Here is an 18,337-nt window from a genome sequence, read left to right as displayed (position 1 = left end):
CGTTCCTCTGCCAATCATCATCCGGTTAGTTTAGTTCTATCCTGAATATTTAATAGTAATAAAAGATCAGCTTGGGGAGGTGGGGTTAATTCTTTGGGTACCTGGCTAGTGACCGCTCTCTGCTGTGGAAATAGGTTCGGAGTACAGATTTGCTTGATGTTTTAGAGGAAGACGGTCAGAGAGCAAGGAATGTGGGGCGAGTACTCTATAAACTAATAAAACGACTACCGCAGTCTTTGGCAATGCTGTACCACTGTGGTAACACCGTTTACTTCGTCAAAATACGGAGATAAAGCGGCATATTCTTACAATGTTGTATTGATGCGGTATCAGTTTTACCCCCCATTTCTGATACTGTACGAGTCAACAAGGAACCCTGGTCCGACTCCCTACCGGCGGCGTATTTAAAATCATCTACATGCGCTAGAGTAGGTAACTGGAATGTAGAGTAGTGTACTGGACCTACATATGGGATGGCAGCGAATCACGCTCTCGTCAGCAGGAGGAGAAAGGAAGGGATCGACTTGCTCACTGTAAAAAACTGCTCTAAATACACGCATAACACGCTAGGGGACTCGGGTTTATTGGTTAAGGGTGTTTGCGGAAGTGCACTAGAGTAGATTAGAGTACAGATTTAGGATACGGCCCGTGCCTGAGACCATGGCCGTGATAGTCTAAGTAGATGCTAGAGTAGAGTAGATTATATACGAAGTGCTTCGGAATGCTAGGCGGGGTAGATCTCGATTGGGATTGGGGCGCTGCACCTCCTGGTCGTTTCAGCCCTGCAACTTTAGAGGTGTTTATTTAGAGTAGTAGCATGCTTACATGTACCTTAGACAATTTTTCGTGAAGGGGGTGATTACCCCCCCAAAACTGTCGGTAAATACAGCCAGACCCTTCTAACTCCGAAGAAATAAGTCTTGAAATTTATAAAGCTGGTTGAGATGCAGTTAGATATTATACATGTAGTTTTGAATACCACCTCATTAATTTCCTTGAGCCAGCTATAGCTAAAGTACATACATAAATTTGGCTTTCCACGACCACGCACGCAGACAGTCGCGGGGTTCCGATTCCGAACGTGGTCTTAAGGAGACGATTTGTAGGTACAGTACACATATGTAGGTACATACATGTACCGTACTTGCATATCTCCAGGGGCCCTGGGTACCAGAGCGAGTACCTGTGCCGTAGAGGATGAAACGGTGCCAAGATCCGCCTACATATGTATCTGTAACTACCATAGGATGAAAAAAGCTTGGTCACTTCAAAGATACAATTTTTGATATTTAAAAGGTAAACGTAAATAAATTGTACGACTGGAACTAGAGTGATTTGGAAATTTTGTCATCCCACTTATGAGGTCTTGCCGCAATCCTTAATGAAGTTCAATCTTTTCACCACAATTGAAACATGCAGAAATCCTATAAGGAAATTGCATCACGACCACAGAAAGTTTGTTGCTCTCATCACGTTTGACTCAAAAACGCAAAAGAAGGAAAAGAAGAAATCATGTTTTACAACTCATCGTGCTTCTCCTCCTCCTTATCTTCCGCAACCAAGCCTGCCGGCAACTTTTCCTTCTTCACCTCGCCAAGCCTAACAGCATCTAGCCACGCCAAGATCTCAACCTCATTCGTAATGTCGCCCTCGAATTTTCTCACCCAATTCCTTCGTGCATTCACGGCTACTACAGCGCCGGACGACGTGTCCAAGTTCAGCTTTTCCGAAAGCTTCTGGGCGTGTTCCGAAGAAGATTCGAGCTTATAAAGGTTGAACGGATTGACAGTCCTGTGTAAAAGCGTATTGTAGACGCTAGTAAAAGTCTCGGACTCGGACTCGGACTCGGAAGGAGTAATAGCCAAAACGCAAGTCTTTGACTTCGGAGAGAAGCAGGCCTCAGTCAGGGCAGCTTGATCGGCAAGAACAGGAACTTCTGCTTTGGCTACTCAACGTTGTCAGCCTTAATATACGTGAGTAATCAAGAGTTAGAGTTATTCATACGCTTTTCCGGCTTGGGAACTTTGTTTTCAACTGGAGCATCTTCATCATTAACCTCTACGACAATCGGCTGTTGCTCCTCGGTCTTCTTGCTCTTTTCCTTTTTCGGTTTGGCAGAAGCTTCAGGCTCCTGCACAGGAGGTGCGATTTGCTTAAAAAACTCGAACAAATCATCCTTCGCAATCTTCCCTTGATAAACAATTCCCTCCTTGTCTCCTCCGGGGAGAACCACTACAGTCGGATAATTATCGATTCCAAAAGCCACAATAGCCTCTGCCTCCTTATCGCGAATTTGAGCGAAGGTGATAGAACCCAAGAAGTCGATAGCTAGAGCTTTCCAGAGCGGGCTGGTAACGCCCTTGTTCGTGAATAGGATCGCCTTTACCGTCTCATTCTTGTTGGCGAGAAAATCGTCAAGTTTACTGGAGGTGACACGGGTAACATGATTAGGTATACGTTCAGCGACAGCATCGGAAATGGCCTTTGCCGTTCGAGGGCCGTTGTAATCTACATTTAGTTAGTAGCAGAACTTTGAAGGCGAAAGAGCTGATCAACAAACCTATAATAGACGGACTCCCCTTCTTCCCCGAAGGCTGAAATATCTTAAGCGTAGGGAAACCCTGAACTCCCTGTTCCGCGCACAAATTCTTATTCTTTTCCTCGTCACAATTGACTGCAGCAACCTTGGCAAGGCCTTTCAGTGATTTTGCAACCTTCTCATAGTCAGGCTTGAGATTTTTGCAATGTCCGCCTGTTTTTTTGAAGAAAAGAGAGTTGTCAGTAGTTGCAGGAGCTTGGTGGGGTAGAGTTAATAGAGGGGCACTAACACCATGGCGCATAGAACCTTTGCCAGATCGCAAACAAGTCAGTTCTCTGTATCTGGGTTTGCATAAGGTGGCAACGTGGGGTGAGAATTACTCTACGACCTGCGTGCCAAAACAGATCAGTTTCTAGTCCCAAGTTTGCGTTTTCCGCGAAGACTTACAGCAGCATGTCCAGACTGCAGGATCTCGTTTTTGAAGCCCTTTTGGTCAAGACTCAAGACTCCACTTGTCTTTGAATAAAAGGCACTGGCACTTTGTGCCATTGCCAAAAAGGCTACAACACTGGTAACGTCTCTGAGGAGAACCATGATGCGATTATGATGGACGAACGAATTGATCGGGGGGGGGGCCGCGGGGGGTGTTATATGTCGAATGCGGGTGTTGAGCTTAAGCTGAGCAGAGAGGACCCTTCAGGATGAGGCCACCTAAATTCAAAGTCTGGGGTGCATGTGTGATGACGTAATCACCGAACCTGCGAGATGGACAAGTAGCGTCAAGACAAAGACACAAATTAACGCCGCCTAATAAATAGATAAATTACGATACCCTGTAGAGAACATGTGTTCTTTTCGTTAAAACGCTCATACACACATAGTACGACCACCCGTCGTTAAATATGGCGTTATTCACTTGCCCCCAGATAAAACCTACAGCGAATGGCTTGATGCTCCGGACCAGCCGCAGGTGTATCTATGTTTGACTAATTTTCGAAATTTCGGCCCTTGACCTTTCCATATGCACATATTACAATAGGGCAGTACCCAAACAAAACCTCTCCCCATCATCCCCTAGTCTGAACTAGAAGATTCATGATAAAGATAAAAGAAAATTACTCAACCCTATTCTAGACTCTCTAAAGACATGACATCATCAATTCGATACTCCCTACAAAGATATTAGCATGTCCTTTTACTGGTCTTGCTCACAAACAAGAGCGGCTGAGAGGCTGTATATAATACGTGTACGTGTCTCGATGTATTTATAGATATAAAAGAATATGATGTATATATGTCAGGAAAAGTGAAGTGTTTCGGTATTAAAACTCTAACCCCAGACCTGGCGCCCTCATCATTGAAAGGAGCTATGTAATCTAGGTGTAGTCTATTACAAATTGGAAAAAAGGCTTCAAGAGAATACAAGGTTAAGCTAAATGAGCCAATATCGGAGGACATACATGTATGTTCTAAAAGTAGAAGTGGTTTTTGGAAAAGACCCCGGCGCCCGGGTGGTAATCCCCTAGCATCTCGAAATTTGACAATGTACGATTAAAGCTTACAGGGTTAGGGCTTCTTAAGAAGCTGTGGAATGTGGTTCAAACTTAATATAATTATTCAATTGTTCCCAATTCTCAAGTAGCCATGTTCAGTGGTGGCGGCGACCTGACATATCGGTCTTCGGAACTGTTCGAGGAACGATTAGGTAAGTTAAGTTCCGCCCTCATGACATTGCGAGCTATAGGCCCAATCCTATCTAATCTCACTCATCTCGAGACATCGAGTGAGTAGTTATGAGCCAAGCCCCAGATAAAAGCCCCACACAACAAAGTCTTTGCTTCTCGTCTCATGGAGCCCTTAATTAATTCGAGTGCGCAAATAAATGGCCGTATAGCCTACTTACCGTCATCCCGTCTCTTGCCCTTACAAACGTGAGAATACAGGTGGATAACCTGGCTTTCTCTAATGTCTTCCCTAAATAAAAACGTATAATTCGAGAACCTTTGAGATTTCTAAACAAGTATATATATGACTACAGTTCTAAAAGAAACTTGTCAAAACTGAAAAGCAAACGACTTCTCTAAAAAGAGAGACAGGAGAGAAACGGAAAAAGAAAACAAGAAATAAATACCTAACCGATCACTCCTTCTTATTATTGCCAGTGGTAATTGCAAAAACTAACTCTCGTAACTGGAAGAACAGATAAAGCGCCGGAAAAAACAACAAGCCAATGCCCGTAGCCCATATAGTAAAACTTATAAAAGTGGTTGCTGATACATGATACCTCATATCCTCAGGTGACGACTCCGCCGCTAGAGATGTTTGCATCGCCGTCAAGATCACAGAAACGCTTCCAAAGAAAAACAAATACGGCGCCAGAAACCGGCTAAAGTACTGCAAATACTGCGTGTAGGTATCGAAATAGTTCCATCCATAACCGAAAGCTTTGGTATAAAAATTGAGCCTGCTAAGTCGCAACTCGCCGTACACATATCTACCAGTAACACTGTCGGTGTCTAAGTTTCGGAATTCTCGGATATACTTGCACCACTTTAGCCAAGTTATACGCTCGTCCTTCGGTAATAGTCCTTTTTCCCTTGCTATTTCGAAATCAGACTCGTAGACTATTAGGCGCGAGTAGGTACGAAGGAACCCGTTCGCAGCCTTGTGGATTTCTGAAGAAGTGCACCCGGATATATATGTCTCGAAAAAGGCATGATTGAGGAGATAACGAGGAATCGGTTTGATGAATATCTGGTCATAATACCAGACAAGATGGAGTGTAGGGTCTTCAGTTATCAGGATCTGTCGGTTCCTAATCGCTTGCCGGTGTAACGGGTTGATGTTGTTCTTACTAGATAGCAGCCAGAGGATATGGCTCATGCTGTCTAGTAGCTCTGTTTTGAGGTCCTTGTCAAGGAATCTCGTGACTTCCTCCGGCTGATGCTCAAGCGGATACAGGGGTTGGCCTGGGATGAAAGCAGGTTCGTTGTTGCCGGCTTCTTTACCCCGTACGCTCTGCGCATTCCATACTGGAGTGTTGCCATTGTTAGATTTTTCTAGGTCGTCGACCAACTCGTCATCCTTCGAGAAGCGGCAGGTATATGTCGCTAGACTCTGATTCTGATACTGAAGGTTTTGCATGAAAAAGGGGGGTAGCAGGATATATATTTCTCCGGTGGTTGTTTAATGATATAGACTTCGTCTTCGGGGAGTTTCCGAGCGCCGCGCAAGGTCACCACATATATTCATCGCAATTGTTAGCCTTGTGTTGTTGGAGTGGAGTGCGAGGTACCAATCATCCATTGACGCTATGCAGGGTTAGTGTCCAATGGGGTCCGGCCTTGAAGATTAGGGGGCGTATGTATAATCTAAGACAAAAACTAAATAGGCAAATTTCAACCTCTTGTGTGATCACTAGCCGCTGAGCATGAGACTATGTAGAATGAAATCGTGGACTTGGCGCGTTTTTCTATGGGATCAGAACCTCAGAATAAGTATAGATAGAGTAGAAAGGTAGAGTACATAACTGAGACTTCTTGAATCTTGAGAGATAGAGATCGATGAAGTAATTATCTTGTGCCATATTTAAGCTACGTGAGGTACGAACCATGGCGCCAAAAGTTTTTGTTCGGAGCGAGACAATGTTGTACCATACCGACCGAATCGGCATCACTCGTGAGTCGTAGGTATGTCAGTGTGTAGCAAGATGTACCGAAAATCTGATAAGATATTAGACATGCGTGTAACGGCACTAATGACTCCCTTCGAATTCCCCTTGAAATGGCAGGCTCGGTGCTAAGAAACCAAATGACACCCATGACCGTGCTAGGACTCAGGCGGGTTCTCTATGTATGTAGGTATAGCTGAAGAGGGGTAAAATGGGTTACATGTAGTTACAAGTATATATGTACTAAATGCAGCCACCAGTGAATTTGAATACTTGACAAGCGCTTAGATTTCTATTTATGGGAGCTATATACTCGGGCGTTCATTAAATGGTCGGATATCGTTGCAACCAAATCCCTACTAAGAATTCCGACCATTTAATAAACGCATGAGTATATATTTGTAGTGGATATATACATGCATGTACATGTATGTACATGTATGTATATATTGCTCTATCTCGAATCATCGAGTCAAGCCGAAATGATCGGGAAATACCCGTATCAGAAATAAATTCACAATTCATTCACCAAATCACCTATCAACATACCCAACCAAAGGAAGAAACAATAAAAGAAACACAGCCGATCGAAGCTAGTGAGATATATAGTCAAACCCACCGGCAGCATGTCCAGCAGTACATGTAACTCATTCGTATGTGTTATATGTAAAGATCCCCTTGAAAAACTCAGCTATAATTATTATATAAACTTGTGGTTTTGCGTGACCTATATCCCTCTTTTAAAGCCTGCTTATTATAGTACTCCCTCCACTCTTCCCCGGCAAAAGTATATTCGCTGACTCGTCTATTTTGGCTCGCGGCTGTGGATCCATTAAATCGTGGTCTGGCAGTGCTTGTAATATTTGGTAGTAGAGGGGAGAAGGGGGTAGCTTTGCTCTGGCGGCAGCCCATCGTAATTCAGTAAGAAGTGATATGGCGAACTAGTAGTTATTAGATTGTTTCGGGTTTGATACAGATCTCAAAGTTTTGCCAGTATAAACCGATATATTTGAATTTTGCAATATTGACATCTGGCCATAGTCGTTTTATATTACGAAGGATTTTACTTTAAGAAACTTCCTAACTTTCAAGATGATTATCGTGACCTACGTTTGGGATTAGTACCGAGTACAAAGAGGTCTTGGCGTCCGTTTCACAACCATAAAACAAGTATTTTCAAAGTATATACAGACTAGCTCATAAAGAGACTTTTAGGTCTAATATGCCCCCTTTCTCTCCTTCCACCTCGGCTGCTCACTCGCTTCAACCTCTCCGAACCCACTTTGGATAAGTGCATTTGCCACAAGCTCCAAACCATCAATCTTCGCACCCTCCTTGTCCATCGCCCAGAGTGAAACACCAAGAGTGTTTTTTCCTTGATGATTAATGATTCCCTCTGGAACGGGGAACTCAAGTTGTGGACCAACGTTATTGGCGTATTTACCGAATTGATACCCGTTAACGTAGATTTGGGCTCTGAAATTAGGGGTCGAGGTTGAATTGGAGAACTTAAACGAAAGCGGGATATCATAGTCCTTAGGCAGGTTGAGATCAAATTCGGTCCTGGGATGGATGTCAGTACTTGTACACACTCAGAAAGTCTATTAGGAGCTTACTTGAAAAACCCAACACCAGCCTTGTCAATGCCCTCAAACGGAGACTTCTTGGTCCACTTATCGGTGCTGAATCCTGGGTAATGCCATCCTTGACGTTCCGCATAAAGACCACCTTCGTTCAAAGGTCCTCTGGTGCGATCGATATACTGAAGTCTGTTAGCTTGTGTAGCTCAATCATAGATATTTGTGATCAATGCTTACAGTTTCACCTCCTAAATTTCCGGTCAATTTCCAGGAGACAGTGGTATCTGGGCTTCCTTTGAAGTCATAGTACAAGATTCCTCTTGGGGTCTTAAAATCATCTGATCCGGCAGTCCAGTCCTCGTTCAACCCTTGATGATCTTGCAAGATAGTGATGATGCACTTGCTTCCTTTCTTCAGTGTGGGGAAAGTGAAGGTCTTATTTCCAAAGGCTCCAGAGTCGTATCCATACCACGATCCAAGAAGGTCAGAGTTCAACCAGACACTGAATCCGAATGCATTGCCACCTATAAATTGAACCAATTAATATTTGCTTAATAAATAAAATTGCGTGGCTGGTGAACTACCAATGAGAGAAGCATTAAAGCTGTTTTCCTTTCCGGTTGCGGTAAAGTGTCCTCTCCAGAGGATATTTCCGGTATGGTAACCATACTCGCTCGAATACAAGTTCTCGGGTGTAGTCAACGCTCTAGGATTGGTAGTGTTCTTCTTATCCGCGTTTGTCCATTTGCTGTCATCGTATTTATCGCCAATCTCTGGTAAACTGTCCGCATATCTCTGCAAGCCCATGATATTAGCACAAGAATCCAGAAGAAAAGAAAAGCAAAACTCGTACCCAGGTAAGTTTGCTCAAAGCTGGTAATGTTGCTTTAGGCTCTTTGTAAACCAATCTGCCTAACAAAGTTCCGTATGAACTTTTTTCAACCTTCACATCCTCACCATTGAACTTGACCTTCTTTACATCTGACCCAGCTACTACCTCGATAGTCTCAGTAGCATTGATGTCTCCTCTAACCTGCAAAGTGCTACCAGCAATGTCCGCTGAACGGATCAAGTAGGTCCCTTTGATAATAACTGCATCATCCGTGCTGAACGCCGGGCCCGGAACACCCTTGTCTGATGGGAGATCCGGAACCCACAGTCTATAAGCCACATTCCGATCAACCAAGTATACAAGCAAATCGTCTCCAATCTCCACAACAGTTTGATCGGTGGTCACATAGTTTAAGATGAGTACACCATCCTTGGCTTGAGTCTTGTTGAGGGACTTCTTATCGGCAACCTTGATCGTGGGTGCTGTTCCTTTGTATGCGATAGCTGTTTCATGGGTTTCTCCCGAAGCGCCGTATAGGACGAGGACATGCTTGGAGCCGAATTTTTTCCTGTGATATGATTAATGGTCAGTCGCGCTCTTTCAATTATTAGTAAAGTCGGGGTTAATAAAAGACTTACCAGGTGAAAATCTCGCCAGATGAGTAAAGGATCGTCTTATCACCAAACGCATAGTCGGTAACGTGGATCTTAGAATCACGTCCATCAAGAGTGAGGCTTCCGCCCAGCTGCGGGATGGAGAGGTTTCCAAGACTCGTCGGTACAGTGAGCTTGTAGGTTGATTTCTCGAGTGAGTTGTACGCCCCATGTCGCACAATCCAGAAAACGGTCTTGTTTCCGACGACGTCCTTGGTCTCCGTAACAGCAAGTGCGGGGTTGTTGGTAAAGGACCCGTTAATGGTGTTTGGGATCAAGTTCTGGGGGACAGTGGTGAGGTAAGCTGGCGAGACTTTGAGGAAGTTGGCCTGAAGCTTCAATTCGCTGTATTTCTCACGATTGATGCGACGGTTCTCGGAAATGGCACTTCCGTAGTCGTAACTGGTGTATACTCCAGGGAATGCAATTCCTCCCCAGTTGGTACCTCCAAAAGTCTAAAGAAATGAGATTAGAGATTATTCGATGCCATAGGGTTAGGGTTACTAGAACACACCATGTAGATGTTGAAGATAGTGGTTGAAAATGAGATCTTATTCTTATAGAACACTCTTTCAAATTCGTGGTTCAGAAGGATTGCACACGCGTCGTAACCAGAGCCTCCCCATGGGTCGAAAGCACCACCCTGGAATTCCAGGATCGAGTTTGGCGTGTTCGGAGAAACACTCATGTGTGTTTCATAGAAGTCCGTTGGAAGCTTGCCATCGATCCACGCGTAGGGGTTTGCGCAATCGAAACCTTAACAGGGTCAGCTTCTACATGCGCATTCGAGATTAAGGACAGATGACACACCTTGGGGGTACCCATCGTAACCATAAATATCAACCTGACCCTCTCCAGAGCCAGGAACATAATTCGCGAACCCACCCCATACATCGTTGGAGATCATTGGTACCACAATTCCGGAATCCCTGAACCAATCTTGCAGAACCTGCATATAGTGCGACTGGGGCCATGGGATCCACGGAGTCCCGATTGAAAACTCGTTTTCTGGCTGCAACAGAATAACAGGTCCACCGTTCGTAATTTGTTCCGGTGCGATAATTTCACTAATCACGCGCACATAGTCTTCCATGGCTGCCATGTACGTTGCGTTCTCAGACCTCCAAGCACCTTCAACTCGGGTTCCCCATCCGGGAAAACCACCGCCGGAGGTCTCGGCATTGATGTATGGTCCTGGGCGAGCTATAAGGTAGATACCAGCTTTGCGAGCAACTTCGAAGAATGGGGTGTATGAACGGATGCCGTCGAAGTTGAAATCGCCTTTCTTGTATTCAACAAGACCCCAGTGCACATAAAAGGATACGGCGTTGAAGCCGAGGGCTTTGATCTTTTCGAAGACGTCGAGCCAGAGCGAAGCAACGGGTAATCTGCGGAATTGATCAATATCGAATCTTGCAAGACACAGGTAGCCCTTCTTAATTACCTCCAAGGATGAACCTCGCCGGAGAAGATCATGATTCTTTCGCCGTTCAAGAGAAGCGAATGCTCGTCCCATGTAACCTTTTTGTAGCAAGCCAATTATCAGCGGACAATTCGATCAATTTCGAAACATTGATCGACACCTACCATGGTTTGTAGGTTATTGTCATCTCTCTGAATGATATAATCACTCGGCTTCCTTCCAAAAAGACTCTTTGGCTGACCAGTGGGAGAAGCAGTCACAACCGTGGCCAAAGTGAGAGCCAAAAGGCATCCCGCGGTGTACAGACTCCGCATTGAGAGTTTCATTTTCACCAATAAAGACAGCACCGACAGTACCGTGCTCGCGAGGATTGAAAAACCTTAAAGTGATGGAGCCAACAACAGACTTTATACTACCACCTTGAGGGCAATTTGAATAATTTCCAATATTTCCACTCGGACAATGGCGAGCCCGAAAATCAATACAGAAAACCCCGCATCGCCATTCAAATCGTTCGCTATCCCCCACAACATTCCACCGAGGTGATCGATCAATCTCTTTACCAAGCCCGGAAAAAAGATGTCATTCCCAGGCTTGGGGGGTACCGTAGCACGTTACACTGTTTAGCCGAATGTCAGATCCCGGTTTGGCAAAAGGGATCTACGGGAAATCCAGTGTGAAATGGATATTATTCCACAGGCTATATCCCAATACAGGATTTCCCCGGTTTTATAGTATCAGGTTGTACGATGTTCGCTGTCAATGCTCCCCGTTGAACCGGGGATAGTTGTAGTATACGGACCCAGAGGATGAATAGACTCGATCCCCGTTCCTTCCTACGATTCAAAAAGGGCCGGTTTTGGAGTTAAATTACTCTGTTCCCGAAAACGAAGCCACCAGATGTTAGCCAACCTAATTCTCCTTGCTCTGATGTTAACAACTGCGAATTGCACTCAGGATGTACCACCAGACAAACTCCAGGTTGAACACCGTGCAAGGTCAGGCATCATAACATCCCCTTGCCTTTCAATGGCTGTATTTTCACCCTGACCTCTTCAAAGTTCCCATACTCCACGGCCGATCATTTCGAAGCCAAGTACGGGAGCGGCGTCCTAAGCAACTGCTTAGGCTATGATTGCAGTGGCTATTGTCTCGGAACGTCCAGCGTGCATGCCGTCCCTTCATAAAACTGCCAGCCGAAGCCATCTAGGAAGGAAGAAGTTCAGGATTGCGGGGAAGTGGTGTTGATTTCCCCACATGCCAGTCTGGAGAAACGGCTGATGATGCCGGCAAGATAATAAAGAGCTTATGATGTACCTTGGCACCGGGTAGAGCAAAGATATCCAATTACTGTATGTATCTGCACTATAAGCAATAACAATCATATTCACACTGGATCAAGTCTATCGACAGCTGTTAGCTCTAAACGACCATCGTTTCTGAATGCTGCCAATGCTTGTGTCTCAGCACGCGCATTTATGTCATCTAATCGCTTGGCTCCCATGCATGACAGGGAACACGATTCATAATCATCGACCAAATTTTCGCTGGGCGCCAAGTCCTATGGGAGTATATATACCCCTCGTCCCCGCACCCTCTTCGATCCCCAGCTCTCTTTGCCTTTGTAAGTCTACCCCCAACATTTGGCTTTTCAACACCATACATCATGTCTCGAGAATGCTTGCTAACCCCCTCACAGTGGCTTAGATCAAGTGTAGTATCTGTTCTTTTCAGTTTAATCTCTGAAACGGTTCTATGGAACCATTTATTGATTATACTTATTTTTGTTTGCCTCGGGACCACAGCTCTGTGCTTGCACATCTATGGTCCCACTGTGTCACTGGTATTACACTGCCTCCAGTTGACGCGAATATCTTTTTTTCATTGTCTCCTGGCTGCTAGCGAAGGGATGAGGAAATAAAAGTTATTTGTGTCTAGGTCCATGTGTATTTCCTGTGTTGCAAGTTCGAGCAAGTTCCTTTTAAGTGAATTGTATTGTTTTTAAAACTGGTTCTGTGTTGTTCCCAAGTCGTATTGTCAACCCATTGATCCAGTTTCTTCACAGCCTCATGGACCTTCTTGGCTTTTGCACCGTGTACCTAACAAATTATGCAATAGAGCGTATTTGCCAACCGTCAATTTCAAGAATTTACAAATTGTGGGGCTCCGCAATGGCAACCGGGGCTGTTAATTTTGAATTTCGGTGGGGCGGCGTGCTGTGAAATATACCAGGAGGATCACAAGTATCCAGTTTTGTTACTACCGAAGCTAGTATCATGGGTATGAATTTTCAGTTCCAACAGCGTACTTCACAGGTAGCGTGATGGGTTGTCTGGTTTTCGGGGTTTATTCTGTCATACCGTTAACCAGATCGATTTTGGCCACTGCGGGGAACTGTCAATTTTGCCTCCCGAAACTGTCAAGTTTGAAGTGTCAATAGTTGAAATTGACGGTTGGCAAATACGCTCTAATTAGAGGTATTAATATAATCACTGAAGGCCAGGTTAATTGCTGGCGGAACGGCCTACAACCTACTCTGACGTTGACGTTTCCATCCTCTGCCCAAACGTCGATCCGAGACAGCTAGCACATATAATTTTTTTGAATTGTGGCGTGCGCATGTAACTATTGTTTACCAAATATTTGTCAACCGCTATGAAAACGTTGGCAAACAGGGCACGGCACTACGAACAGAAAGCAGTTTAGTTCAGGCACCAATTAAACCTTATTTTTTGGCCGCTACAACCTTCAACCAACCTTCTCGAACGGCGTGTCGGCCAAGCCCTCAGGTCATGAAAACCCTGTACTCACAACATAAAGTTGGTAGCTTGATACTCTTCACGTTTCTTGATGCTCCAGGCTCACAAGCCCATTGCTACCCCCACCGCCACCCCCACCCCCGAACCCCGTGGTTATCGCACCAGCACCGATGCATTCTTGCTGTATCGATGCAGACTGTCGAATCTTTTGAGCCCGTTGATGACAGAGGCCTAGTTTTATTTGCTGCATACGTGGATACCTTTCGCGAGGGTGCGGTTGCAGAGTGCAGGGGAAAACATGGAGGTTTCTCTGTAGAGACTTTCAGCTTCATCTTTCTCGTTCTTCCCACTTCACGGGGGACGGGGACGGGGACGGGGACGGGGACGGGGACGGGGGACGGGGGACTCGGGGAAGCTCGGAGTTTTAAATTCTCCTATACCTAGAGTAAGGTGGTACACACAATAAAATTCGAAATATGCGCGCATTTATGAAACTGAGAAGGTTCCAAAGTTTATGCGGGATTTCTAAATAAAGCGAAGGCCATCTATGTAGTACATATCGAGCTCACAGCCACATATACAAACAGAGCCCCTACGTACATTTTTCACATGGATCCCCTTTAAACAAATAGGCATGGTATACATAGTTCACAACCCCCAGGGTGTCCGCTCTCGTCCTCATAAATTAAGAAGTAAAAGAAAGAAAAAATAATAATCGTATAAAAAACCCAGCGCCAAAAGAAAACGTCTATGGCGAAGGAATGTATTTACTGAAAATTGGCCCGCGAGGGGGGCCCTTCACCCCAACTCCAAACATATAAAATCACTCTTGAACCAGCAAATCCGTGGATGAGTTGGATGAATCCTGGTACACAATCCTGTACTGGTCGACCGCTGGGCTCATTGCGCTTATTGACCCATTGTCGATTGTCGTATCTGAGACCAGAGTTTTGGGGCCTACCCACGTCGTATTCTTCCATGCCCAAGTCGCTATCGAGCTTGGTGAATCGAGAGGGTGGTAAAACACGCGCATCTGCCAATCGGACGTGTCGCCCCATGAAACAGCCGCTATGCTCCCTACCGTCGCAACCGCGTTTCTATCAGGTCCAAAACCAGCTAAAAGGCGGAGATATCAGTACGCGTGCAATATCTCATTCTTCAATTTTTTTGGGGGGAGCCCTACTTTCATCCCATCCCGTTCTATCCGGCCATCCGTATGATATTTCGTGAATTACCTTACTCGTCTCGTTCGTTTGGTAGTAAACTCTGATATTATTGTCCGGATAATACAGTGCTGCCAGGCCCGTTCCAGTGATCCCGACTTGTAGAGATTGTGATATTGACCAGTTTCCGTCCTTCCATGTGTACTCTTGGATTACTCCTCCAGAGACCTGGAAATAAAGTCTAATCTCAAGGTTGTCGCCGTACTTTATCGCTGCGAGCCGACTAGTGTCGACAGCACGGATACCCTCTCCTGACAGGGAACCACTATACCAGCCAGTGCTATTGTCGTATACATATTCCTGAATTTCATTGTCGCTGTTGAGATAGTACAGTCGGATCTGTGCGTATTCTTGAGAATAAGCAAAACCGTACTTGTGTAATCTATATATAGATTTAAAATTCACATACCGCAGCTCCATCATCCCAGCTGACAGTCGCCAACGGTGTCCCGCTCTTGGCCCCCGTAAGTCCAGGCACGATACTAGGCCCACTAGTGATCTTTTCTCCCGTCTGGACCTCATAGAAGACACTTCCGTTGTTAGTTTGGTAGAAAAATTGCATTGAGTTTCCGGATTTTATTGCGGCGAATTCGGACCCATTGGATATAATGTCGCCTGCTGCTGTTGCTGAAGGTGAGCTTCCACTAGATGTTGCGGTTGGCGCTGTTGATGTGCCAGATCTATAAGTTAAGTATTTCTGTCAGTATATACAATAGATCACATTAATTACGGATTCATAGTATATATGCCTACCCTGACGAGGTTGATCCGTCATTCGAGTTCGAGTTATTCTTCGTCACCACTACCGCGACCACCACCACCACCACTATAACCACCAATGCCAGTACTCCTAGTAGTATCCAAAACAATTTCTTCCGCATTCCACAAATTGTGTCCCCCTTCCCACTCTTCTCCGCCACCTGTTCTTGCCCATATGTCGGCGCTGGGTTCTCATAAATCATACCCTCCTGGTACATTTCATGCTGAGGCACCACCTCTGGTGCATTTTCGCCGCCAACATAGTGAATCTTCTGGTTGACACTTGGCGATCGACCAACAAGACTGGTCTTTGTTGGATCGACCTCCATTCCCTCTCCGGTCTGGACGTAGTGCGACATCGACGCTGTTGTGGGGTAGGTGAACCGTGAATAAAAGCGCCTGGGAGAGACGGGCTTATTATTGCTTGATGGGCAGCTGGTTGTGGGTGTTGCAACCAGTTAGATTGAAGAATATAAAGCGGTGGTGTACGCGTAGGCCGATTATTTATTATTATATGGCAAATTTTACCGGGGACTAACAAGCTGGCCGGATAGGATAGTGGTATCCAAGGCTGTAGGGGAAATCCTCAGAGGAAAAACATGGTGCGAGCGAGCGAGCGAGGGGCTGTGATGATATACCGCTACTTGGGGCCCCTATATTGCTGTATCCTTGCCATCAAGGCACACCGCTGCTCCTGCATGGAAGCTATCCTATGATGAGGTGGGTAACGATCAGCAGGTTTGTTTGAGGATCGATACGATATTAATACGTGATGTATTTGGTGTAACTAGACACCGGGAGCCTTGAGTCCACCCCTCCCTTATAACGTATGCATGTCCATGTCCAATAAAATCTCTTTTCAGAAGCAGGTTCTTTGGTGCTGTACGTAGATATACTCTGCTAAATGTCGATAAAAATATCCTTCAGACCCCAGCCACCTCAAGATCAACCGGTACAGCAGATTTGTGGGGTTTTCTTCATGATCAAATACGTCTTAACAGTTTATTAGTAAGTTATATCAGGCATGAAACATGAGATTCCTGATTTATAACCCATGAAGACGTGCGTTTTACTTACTACGCCAGAGTAGTATTAGTCTTGCTTCAGGTTTATGCATTACAGAAGAATCATACTCCCAACCAACTGGAGTAGGTAGGTATCTCGCGCATATCGTCTTCTGCTAGAACGGATTGATGTTTGATACCTGGGATGTATATGTAGACGAGATGTATGTAGCGCTTGAACTCTGCAGCCCAGCCCTCAGGCTCTAAGTCCTCACTTAAGCTTTTCCCCATAAGACACTTATCGCATCCCAAGATGTCAGATAGAGGTTAGCCTTATTGTTTTCGGTGTCTTTACGCTATTGGTGTTTCAATCCGACAGGGTTTAACCAGTTTGGGGTTCGCGGATTAAAATAAACCTTCGCTTCAAACGGGCTGTGCTTCGGCGGTGAGGGCGGCCCTTGGAGTCCATACGTGCATAATTCGCCAATTAGAGTAGAGTACTCTACTCTACATAAATATGGAAGATGTTGGTAGCTCTCACAAACACATAACGCGTTCGGTTACAGTGGAGTAGAGTTGGCCGACAAAGGATTGAAGGAGATTAGCAGTTGAGGCTCTGCTCTCTGTGGTGGTGGTGGTGGTGGTGCGGTAATTAAGTAACATCTCACCAAACTCGGATGGATTAATTTCACCATTGTCGTCATGATTTGAGTTCTTACATGCAAGCAAAGGCTTCGTTCGTCTCCTGCCATGTCAACCGAGCCCGAAAATGTGCTTTTTCGGCGAGTACAAGGAACAAAGCTGCCGACATAGCCGTTGGCGCCTTATTGAGCTTAACTTTGGGCGACTCCCTCCTACCTGGGAAATGAGAGAGTGATCATTATTATTGCGCCCACCAATTCGGCGGTTACGTGGGGGCCGGTGGATGATCTGGCTGGTGTTGCACCGCGCACGTTTTCATCCTACATTCCGGACTCGTTGTACCGGATTTTACACATCTTGGGCTACATATAGTTAATAGGGTGTTCCAGGAAACAGGATATAACAGGACGTGCGATCTATGGATACGGCTGTTCATTGTTCATAGACGAACATTAACACAAGGATTAACAATAAGTTTGGAGACATGCACAAACTAGCTAAGTACTAGTGCTACGGACAACTCTACCAGCAGCTTATACTGACTGCTAGATACTGATAAAATCCCCCCAGCGTCCCTAAAACTTACATGTATGCATGGCCATGAACGATTCCACCTATCTAGATCTTTGGCCATTGGATGAAAGGAGACGACGGATCATGCCATGCATTAGGGCCTGGCTCGCCAAGCCCTCGCACATCGAATCATGGCTGCCCGTACGCGTGCAATAAGAAGTTGATTGCAATAACACAATTAATCTAATGCGTATATTCTAATCACTCCCAAGTGATAGGACTCAATTACTCCAGATGAACCGAAAAGGATTGATATGAGTCTTACCTCTCGCATAATCAATGATCGGTCTATAAGAAACATGTATCCGATAAATTCAGCCGCAGCGCACTATTGGACCAAAAACCTGCAATCTACCTGTATATATGTGCTCTAGAAATGTGTTTCTACCCCACAGCCCTAAAGACCGCGTATCTTAGGCTGAAAGAGGCTGGGCTGAATAGAGTTTGTCATTGGTTTTTGTCGAATCGGCATCTATAGCCGCCAAACCTGTTGTTGTTTGGAATGGATTTGATATGTAGCTTAGCCACAGGTTCCCCATCTGCAAACTCCTAGTACCATGGCAGACGATAGAACGCCGCTATCCGGGTTGCATACAATTATTAAATAGAATGCCGCTAGAATTGATACGGACTGCTCTTCATGGGTCGAGTGATACCTCGTGAATCAAACTCCCAAATGA

The 18,337-nt window shown here is 45.3% G+C and overlaps 4 protein-coding genes across 4 annotated transcripts; all 4 read right to left on the bottom strand.

The window, feature by feature from the left end:
* Positions 1-1,517: 1,517 nt before the first annotated feature.
* On the bottom strand, positions 1,518-3,133 carry H6S33_005260 (uncharacterized protein; the record flags this gene model as incomplete). The annotated part of the gene is made up of 6 exons (XM_044836627.1): positions 1,518-1,945; positions 2,005-2,508; positions 2,561-2,752; positions 2,829-2,845; positions 2,920-2,927; positions 2,987-3,133. 6 exons carry the CDS (start codon positions 3,131-3,133, stop codon positions 1,518-1,520), a joined length of 1,296 nt encoding a protein of 431 aa, XP_044690473.1.
* Positions 3,134-4,678: 1,545 nt separating this feature from the next.
* H6S33_005259 (uncharacterized protein) lies at positions 4,679-5,683 on the bottom strand (the record flags this gene model as incomplete). The annotated part of the gene is made up of 1 exon (XM_044836626.1): positions 4,679-5,683. The coding sequence occupies one exon, from the start codon at positions 5,681-5,683 to the stop codon at positions 4,679-4,681; it is 1,005 nt and encodes a 334-aa protein (XP_044690472.1).
* Positions 5,684-7,426: 1,743 nt separating this feature from the next.
* Positions 7,427-10,864, bottom strand: H6S33_005258 (uncharacterized protein; the record flags this gene model as incomplete). Its single annotated transcript, XM_044836625.1, has 10 exons — positions 7,427-7,772; positions 7,826-7,971; positions 8,027-8,313; positions 8,374-8,584; positions 8,643-9,189; positions 9,260-9,729; positions 9,789-10,030; positions 10,085-10,662; positions 10,719-10,795; positions 10,862-10,864. The coding sequence occupies 10 exons, from the start codon at positions 10,862-10,864 to the stop codon at positions 7,427-7,429; spliced, it is 2,907 nt and encodes a 968-aa protein (XP_044690471.1).
* Positions 10,865-14,279: 3,415 nt separating this feature from the next.
* Positions 14,280-15,797, bottom strand: H6S33_005257 (uncharacterized protein; the record flags this gene model as incomplete). The annotated part of the gene is made up of 4 exons (XM_044836624.1): positions 14,280-14,572; positions 14,640-15,018; positions 15,089-15,359; positions 15,433-15,797. The coding sequence occupies 4 exons, from the start codon at positions 15,795-15,797 to the stop codon at positions 14,280-14,282; spliced, it is 1,308 nt and encodes a 435-aa protein (XP_044690470.1).
* Between the last annotated feature and the right edge of the window lie 2,540 nt (positions 15,798-18,337).

This window comes from Morchella sextelata, assembly GCF_020137385.1.
Source record: "Morchella sextelata strain SCLS chromosome Unknown scls_19, whole genome shotgun sequence".
Lineage (NCBI taxonomy): Eukaryota > Fungi > Ascomycota > Pezizomycetes > Pezizales > Morchellaceae > Morchella > Morchella sextelata.
The sequence above is the reverse complement of the archived record's forward strand: the minus strand, read 5'-3'. Positions and strand labels throughout refer to the sequence as shown.